The 8,238-nt window shown below is 46.7% G+C and overlaps 2 protein-coding genes and 1 long non-coding RNA gene across 3 annotated transcripts in view; all 3 read right to left on the bottom strand.

Moving 5' to 3' along the window:
- The window catches only part of LOC109952316 (protein NLRC3-like), an 8,603-nt gene extending 6,660 nt beyond the window's left edge, over positions 1-1,943 (bottom strand). Inside the window, exons 1-4 of the mRNA XM_020587338.1 lie at positions 1,925-1,943; positions 1,293-1,408; positions 898-1,102; positions 10-675 (exon numbers count right to left, since the gene is read on the bottom strand). Of these exons, the coding sequence (XP_020442994.1) occupies positions 10-675; positions 898-1,102; positions 1,293-1,408; positions 1,925-1,943 (1,006 nt within the window). The remainder of the gene's footprint in view (positions 1-9; positions 676-897; positions 1,103-1,292; positions 1,409-1,924) is intronic.
- A 1,353-nt stretch (positions 1,944-3,296) lies between these two features.
- On the bottom strand, positions 3,297-5,012 carry LOC109952329 (uncharacterized). Its single transcript, XR_002273737.1, has 3 exons — positions 4,998-5,012; positions 3,743-3,934; positions 3,297-3,384 (listed from the first exon to the last, which is right to left on the bottom strand). It is a non-coding gene; the product is annotated as an uncharacterized LOC109952329 (long non-coding RNA).
- A 2,326-nt stretch (positions 5,013-7,338) lies between these two features.
- LOC109952328 (olfactory receptor 9Q2-like) lies at positions 7,339-8,121 on the bottom strand. The gene is made up of 2 exons (XM_020587355.1): positions 7,965-8,121; positions 7,339-7,776 (listed from the first exon to the last, which is right to left on the bottom strand). The coding sequence occupies exons 1-2, from the start codon at positions 8,088-8,090 to the stop codon at positions 7,633-7,635; spliced, it is 270 nt and encodes an 89-aa protein (XP_020443011.1). The 5' UTR covers positions 8,091-8,121; the 3' UTR covers positions 7,339-7,632.
- Between the last annotated feature and the right edge of the window lie 117 nt (positions 8,122-8,238).

Here is an 8,238-nt window from a genome sequence, read left to right as displayed (position 1 = left end):
TTGCTGCTGCAGGTCGTGTGGTTATCCAGAGGTGAGCAGAGGGAAGTAGGTTCCCCCTGATGAGGTTTGTCAGAAGCACATCCACTGAGGTGGACTGTGTGATATCAGTCAGGACCTCAGTGCTGTGGAAGTCCAGAGGAAGCCGACACTCGTCCAGACCGTCAAAGATGAAGACGACCTGGAACTCTTCAAAGCTGCAGATTCCTTGGGTTTCAGTAAAGAAGTGATGAACCAGTTCCACCAGGCTGAACTTTTTCTCTCCCAGCACATTCAGTTCTCTGAAAGTGAATGGAAATGTGAAGTGGATGTCCTGGTTGGCTTTGCCTTCAGCCCAGTCCAGGGTGACCTTCTGGTTTAAGACTGTTTCCCCAATGCCAGCCACTCCCTTTGTCATCACTCTTCTGATTGGTCCATCTCTTCCAGGTGGGGGTTTAAAGATGTCTTCCTGTCTGATGGTTGTTTCTGGTCTGACTGGTTTCCTGGATGCTGTTTCCACCTGCCCGACCTCCTGTTCATCACTGACCCCTCCAGTCCCTCCCTCTGTGATGTAGAGCTCTGTGTAGATCTGATTCAGAAGGGTTGGGCTTCCTGCTTTAGCAATCCCCTCAAACACACACTGGAACTTTTGCTGCAGCTTAGACCTCAGTTTACGTCGAAAGATTCCAGGATCAAGTCCTGAGTGAACAAACAAGAAGTTAAATCAGTGAGTAGATCCTTCAGAAAGTCAGACACTCTAAACATGTCAGTGTGTGTAGAGTTTGTATCATCAGTGGAGACAAACAGCCTGTGGTCTGGTGCAGATGTGTGCAGCATATCTAGAGCACAGTGTGTCAGTGGAAACCTCTCCCATGTCACCTCCACTTCCTCTTTCCACCATGTTAAACCTGTTCCTCTTACTGCTCTGCAGACGCTCAGCCAGCTCCTCCTGCTTCATCCTCCTCAGGAAGTTCATTGTGATCTGCACAAATGACTCTCTGCTGCTCCTCCTTTGCTCTTCATTCTCACCATCCAACTCTAAGCATTCTGGGTAATCTGGACTCAGGACCCTCTGGATCTTCTTCAGCTCGTTCTTCACAAAAGTGACCATGTTCTCCTCCAGCAGCTGGAACAGAATGAGAAAGTGAACAGTGAAGTGAAACTGGTCCAACCCAACATGTGACTCCTGTGTTGGTCTGAAGGCTGCTGGTCTGAACACAGCAGCATGGAGTCTGTCAGGACCTGAGTGGGTGTTTAGTGTTCACTCTGTGTGCTGTGTGGTTCCTAGGACAAAGTGTGAGTGCACATGTACACACCATAAATATGGAGTCCAGGTCTGGCTGATGCTGCTGTGCAGACTGATCACTGTGAACCTCTGAGCTCTGCTGCTGAACTCTGGGGAGGAAAGAGAGACTTGAGGGAAAAGCCAGGACTCACATGTGACACAACTTATTAAAGGTGACTGATGAGGTCAGACTCCTGCAGCGATGACATGAGGATGGCAGGCGACTCAGTCAGGAGTCATGAGGGAGGAAGAAACCAGGGTATTTTCTAGGAGCTGTATGGCTCAGTAACAATCTGTTCTCCCCTCAGGAACTACATATAGGTCTACACACGGCATCCCTGGCCACAGCAGCTGCCGTCCTGATCAGCCCTCAGAGGGAAGGATTCAGTGTCACACGGCTTTGACGCTGGACACAGGACAAATATCAGGTCTTTATTTAACATGAAGAACTCACAGCTGCAGTTGCTGAAGCCAGTTTGTACCAAAGCTGTTTTATGACAACATGCGAGGCTGCTCCCACTGACTTTGTCTCAGTGTAAGGGGACGGCCTGAACCCAACACTGACCTTCATCATGGTTAGTTTATATTTTTAAGGAAAGAAACATGACTAAATTTAGCTGTTTGTGCTGGAAATACTGGCATCTTAGTGCGTTTGGATCTTACTTTTGATACAGTGGATCATGCTGCTTTTAAAGGATGTGAGTGGTATCCAGTCAGTAGGATTTCATCTATGAGTATCGGTAAGTTCTTTTCCTCCACTGCTCTCCTCACTTGTGGGGTCCCCCAGGGCCCCGTTCTCGGTCCTGTCCTTTTTTTTTTATAGAAGCTTCCACTGGGGTCGATCGTGAAGAAATATGGGCTAACTTTCCATTGCTAGACCAATGATATTCAAATGTACCTGCCTTTGAAAGCAACAAGGAGAAACCCACTACACACTCTGGTCAACTGTGTGAGAGTCATTACACCATGGCTGATGGACTGTGTGATGTTTGGGGGCCCAGGCTCAGCAGATGCTCCTAATTACAACTTCGGCCCTGTGGCCCCACACATTAAACCCCATATGAAGAGTCCTGGGGTGATATTTGACAGTGCACTCAAATTAGACCAACAGATTAGCTCAGTCAGTAAATCTAGTTTCCTCCAGCTGAGACTTTTATCCAAAATGAAGCCTTTTCCATCTTTTAATGGTTTGAAAAAGCAAGTTAAGCTTTGATCAGTCCTAGGTTAGATCACTGTAACATGCTGTGTGCTGGAGTTAATCATTTATCCATTTCCCGTGTTCAGCTGGTGCAAAATGCTACTGCTCATCTTCCAACAAATGCATGTAAACATGACCACATCACCCCAGTCTTGCCTCACTTCACTGATTGTTTTACAACTGATTTTAAGATGCTGCTGTTTGTTTCTAAACCTTTAAATGGTCCAGCGCCTCCTGTCTCACAGAGTTCTTAGATCACCACCTATAAGAAGAATCTGTCAGGTCTTTTAACCAGTTATTTTGTGATGTGCTAAGGTCAAAGGTTAAATCTAGGAGTGAGTGAGCTTTTGCTGTTGCAGGAGTCAAAGAGGTCACAGGAATGAAACTGTAGACCAGCCTTCCACCAGGTATCAGGCTGCTACTGAAGACTTGCTTCTTCTCTTTGGCATTTGATTCTGGTTCGAGACTGCTCAATGTTTGTTTATTAAGTAAGTTTGGTTTTTATTAGACATATGTGGGCAGCGCAGCAGAGCGGTAGTTAGCACTGTTGCCTCACAGCAAGAAAGTTCCAGGTCCAGTGTGGGAGATCCAGCTGCTGTCTGGTCGACTATTCAGGAAGTCAGGACCCAGCTCACTAGTTGGCTCACCTGGCACCTGTAAAGCCTGAACACCCTCTGTTTGTTTGTTTACAAGGCACCAACAACAACTGTGGAACTGTGATGGAGGAAGATGAGCAGCTTCCTCAGCAACTGGTTCAGTCCTGAAACAAGACATGAGTCACCTCTGTAGGAGAGGCAGATAATAACATGGTTAAAATAATTATTACCTCGTATCAGCACGTTCAGATTTAAAGGTTATAGGATGACCCATAGACCCGTCACTCTTCGTGGACAAACAGCTGGGTTCAGGTCTCTGCTGCCGCCTCCTGATACAAACAAACAAGTGACAAATGAAAAGTAGATTGAACCTGAAAGCAGCTGAAGTGGGAGCAGACTGGGACCAGTTGAAATGCTGGAAACAGACAGAAAACCAGTAAGAAGCCAGTGGATGAGTAATGTAATCCTGTTCATCACCACATGTCTGATGACAGACGCCGTCTCACCTCGGTCGATCGGTCGACCGGTCAGTGGTCGTCTTTCTGTTCATTCAGACAGTCAGTAGTTAATGTGGAGCTCCTGAGCAGCTGAGTGCCAGATGTGACAGTGAGTGTGAATCCTGATGGTGCAGTGATGTGTGGTGCTGAGCTCTGACATGGAGAAGAGTCTTGGAGATCCTCGTCTCACCTGGGAGCTGTGCTCTGGCTCTCATGGTCCCCACACAGAGGGCTTTCAGAGGGACGGCCTCCCTCCTCTCTGTCCTCACACCGACTCATGGCAGAGCTGCACCCAGTCAGTACAACAGTAGCACTGACATGTTCCTGGGTAGATCCTCAGTTGCTGAGTTCCCATCCAGTCCCAGAGACTGGGGAGCTTCAGCTGTAGAGGAAACACAGAGAGAAGATACTGCTGATCCTCCATCAGTCCATCTGATGTCAGGCTGCCGTCGCTAACGGAAGCAGCTTAGCTTCACACACTTAGTCACTGGACACAACACGCTGAGTGAAGAGGTCACTTTGGGCTGTGGGACACTGGGATGGCCATTTTTCCCTTTATTCTGGCTCTGACCAGACCCGACTGGTCTCTGATGAGCCCAGACCATCATCAGCAGACTGCTCACTAATGACACAAACCCCTGCAGCTCCATATCAAACAGGTCAACAGGAGCTTCACTTCAAAAGCTCCAACAGTAAAATGCTGCTGACACATGAAGGCATCAGGGACAAAGAGCTCATCATGTCTGTTATAGTTCAACGCTCACAGGGGGTGTTTTACTGTACCGTGGACTCGGACTCTTGGTACTGGCACTACATGGAGCTGATAGGACACTGTACTCTGACATGAGGACAGCGTTCAATGCAGACCTGGGACTCATTGCTCATTACTCATGGCTTCTCCCGTTTTCACCTGTGTTACCTGTTTCTCTACCTGCAGACTGAGCCCCGCCTCCCTGTGCTCCTGTTCCCAGCTATTCTCAGGCCACTCCTCCACACACCTTCTTCAGAGCTTCGTCACACTGAGCATCTACACCCCTCCTCCCGCCCTTGATAGATACTGGATTGTTGTCTTCACCAACCTACAGACTTGTCAAGCTCAGGCCTGCTGCTATTTACTGTGATTTATGCCACATGGCTGCTAGCGCCTTACTTGCATCCACCGGCCTCAGAGCATCTGTCAGTAGGGTCACCCTCCCCCCAACCACACGACTAGAACAACATGTGACACAGAAACAGCCGCACGTGAACTGTATTTCTGCCATGTAGCTCTGCTCCTTCCTACTACTAGCAGCTGGACACGGTGGCTAACTGTTAGCACAGGGCCAAGCTCTTCTCCAGACAAACAGCAGCTTTTCAAACACCTGCACGTTCGACTTGTTACAGTCCCATGAAACTAAGAGTGAGACCACAGAGCAGCTGGGAGTCATTCACACACTGGCACTTACCAAAGCTTCACACACGGAGAAAAGACTTGCTGCCAACACGGAGACAAAGTAAAACAAACACCTGGAACCAGGAAATAACCAGAGAGACAGGCGGTGAGAGAGAGCTGGAACGTGGACAAACTTTATCACGCACTCAGCATGTTGCACAATAACAAGACACTTGGCAGCACCATGATCATTCTATCAGTGTAACATTATCAAATGTCAGCAGAAACTCAGACGTGCTGAGTTTGTCCCTGCTAATTCTAATGTGAAGTTCGGATGAAGTTCTGTCACTTAGATTCTATTTTATACATGTTAAACTTTTGCATCTACTTCAGCCTTTGATTAAATTCCTCATTGTTTCTATGATATATATCTGAAGTGCTGAAGTTTTAAGCATGTTTTTACCAGAAGAGCCCTGACAGTAGCAGTAACACAGCGAGCCAGAGGACTGTGTACACACAGGTCTCACTGTGATACTGAGGGAAACCTAAAAACATGAGGTTTCTCAGTGAAGTTCTTCAGCTTCTTTTACTCTGATTTCTAGGCAGGATTGTGAGCAGTGATTTGTGGTGTACATCAGATTTAATGATATCCTCGGAATGTGCAGGTCACACTGCATCTACAAATATGTCGTGTATGATCATGAACATGTGTGTGATAGTTTTATAAATGGTCAGCAGGAGGCAATCAGAACTCAGTTATGTGGGCCTCACAGCCCAGTTCAGGTGAGGAGTGATTGAGATGTGGCCTGTGCTACTGTGTTGAACAGGTAAGAGTCCTGTAAATGGGCAGCTCTTGTCACTTAATACAACATAATGGCATGTAACTTTTGCACACTCATGTTTGGGCTGTAAATATTACTGTGAAGTGACTTGACAGGCCAGGATGGGAACTGTGTATGCGCTAGAGTCACTGGCAGTTTTCATTTTATCCCACCGGTTGCTGTGGGAGGAGATCACAACTGTATAAAGAGCAGTTTCAGGTTATTTTCAGGCCTGTACTTTAGGATGTGTAACACTGCTTCACAACAACAAGTAGATCAGAAAACAGATAAGGACAATCACCTTTATAGGCCAAGTATGTTACACACAAGGAATTTGTTTCCAGTACAGAACCAAGGCAACCATCTGTGGCGCCAACTCAACCGATGGCTCTAACCATCGGGGGCCACAGTGTCTTGCCCAAGGACACTTCGACATGTGAACTGCAGGCACTGAGATTTGAACCTTCAACCTCCAAGTTGAGAGGCAGCTGCTCTACCCACCACACTGTCAGCTCCAATAATCAGTCACTTACAGTTTTTTTTTCAGGTCAGGGTTCAAGTCGACCCAGGACCTTTCTGGGTGAAGTCTGCAAGTTCTCCCTGTACCTGCGTGGGTTCTCTCCGGGTACTCTGGCTGCCTCCTACAGTCCACAGACATGTAGATTAGGTTGACTGGCGATTTCTAAATTGCCTGTAGGAGTGAGTGTGTGTGGTTGTTTGTCTCCAAGTGTCAGCCCTGTGAGAGACTGGTGACCTGTCCAGGGTGGACCTTTACTTTGTGGACTGAGCAGTAAAACACAGAAGAAATAACTTGCACTGGGGGGCAGGTTTCCTCCTCAGGAAACACAGGAGGCCGTGTGTTTCCAACAAACAGTTCAAACATGTTGCTCTGTGCAGCGAGGAGCTGGTGGAGCAGCGAGACCAGAGCAGAGACCAGTGACTCTCTCACTGCAGACACTGTCCAGTGATACTGTCCTCAGCCTGTGGAACTGGTTGCTGGAAAGAGACGAGCCTCATGTTTCCTGAGAAAGAAACATATATTGTGTACTGTATAATCCCCGTCCTTTACTGTACAACTATTAATGTCAGCACAGTGAAGCCACCACAATGTGACATGTTGCAGATGGTTGAGTATCCGGACCCGGTCGGCTTAGTTACTGTTACTGGGTCGGTGGCGTTTTGCTCAGGCTAATGTGAAAAGCTCTTCTGTCTGAGTCCCACTACTGATGAGTCTGTTGTCTGCCTACCTATAGTTCACACACCAGCGGAGGCAATAATTGCTGCACACAGAGCTGAAAACACAACCTGTCAATACACTGTAAGAGTACTAAGCATTGTGGCAAAAGACCAAACTGCAGGCATCACAATTTAACTGTGGCCCAATGTCTTCATGGATCTGTTCTTTAGATAGGGGACTATTGAGAATTTGGTTCCAGGCCCCTGACAACACTTGTTAGGATAAGGAGTATAGAGGATGGATGGATGGATGTGATTACTGAGGATACTGCTCAGCTTAGATACAGCAGAAGATTTTACTAGTGAGTTATATAAAGCCTTACAGAATTGGTACAATAGAAATAATATACTTGAGAAAATCTGGGGTATGTTGAAATCAAACTGGGTAAAACAGATATTGGACACAACTTTAATATCCTGTGCTGTGTTGTGCAGAATGTGTTGGTATGTTTTCTTATGGTATAGAACAAAAAAGTGTACTTTTAAATCTTAAATATGTTTAACATTTATCTTAAACATACATAATAAGTAGGAGGTTTTCAGTATGATTGAAATAAACATCATGTTTTAGTCTCAGATGGAATTTAAGCTGCCTGATTACTCAGGTGCCTTTTCTCTTGTGTCCAGTTAGTAGAAGGGCAGGTTTCCCAGTCAGGATGCTAAAACAGTAGCAGGCCTGAACCTGACCAGTGTCCTTCTGATGGACTCTTGCAGCTCCTTGTTCCTCAGACTATAGATCACTGGGTTCAGGAAAGGAGTCAGGGCAGCGTACAGCACAGCTACAATGATACGAACCTAAAAGACAAAAAGAACACCTTACTAGACAAACAAGGTAGGCTTAGCATACCTGTCATTTTTTCCAAGAAGAATGACCAGTTGCAGCACTTTCTGGATGTTTTCAGATTTCCACTCTTGGTGGACATTTGTGAGACAAACTAAAACAGGAAAGGTAAATCTTAAGTCAGGTCATTTGAGTCTCGTACCTCTGGTGAAAAGTTTGTCACTCTGTACGAAATGTATACAAAGGCAGCTGAGGTGAAAGAGATGGACACCACAGTCAGGTGGGCAGCACACGTCCTGAAGGCCTTCAGCCTCTGACCAGCACCCATCCTTGATAGTGAAATGCCAATCAGGACATAGGAGGTCAGGATGAGGACTCCTGGGATCAGTAAAGACAATGCGGCAAAGAAAAGGGACACAATGTTATCCACTGAGGTGTCAGCACAGGCCAGTCGCCTTACAGATGAGAAGCCACAC

Source organism: Monopterus albus, unplaced genomic scaffold, assembly GCF_001952655.1.
Source record: "Monopterus albus unplaced genomic scaffold, M_albus_1.0 scaffold454.1, whole genome shotgun sequence".
Taxonomy (NCBI): domain Eukaryota; kingdom Metazoa; phylum Chordata; class Actinopteri; order Synbranchiformes; family Synbranchidae; genus Monopterus; species Monopterus albus.
This window is presented reverse-complemented; position numbering and strand designations above follow the sequence as displayed.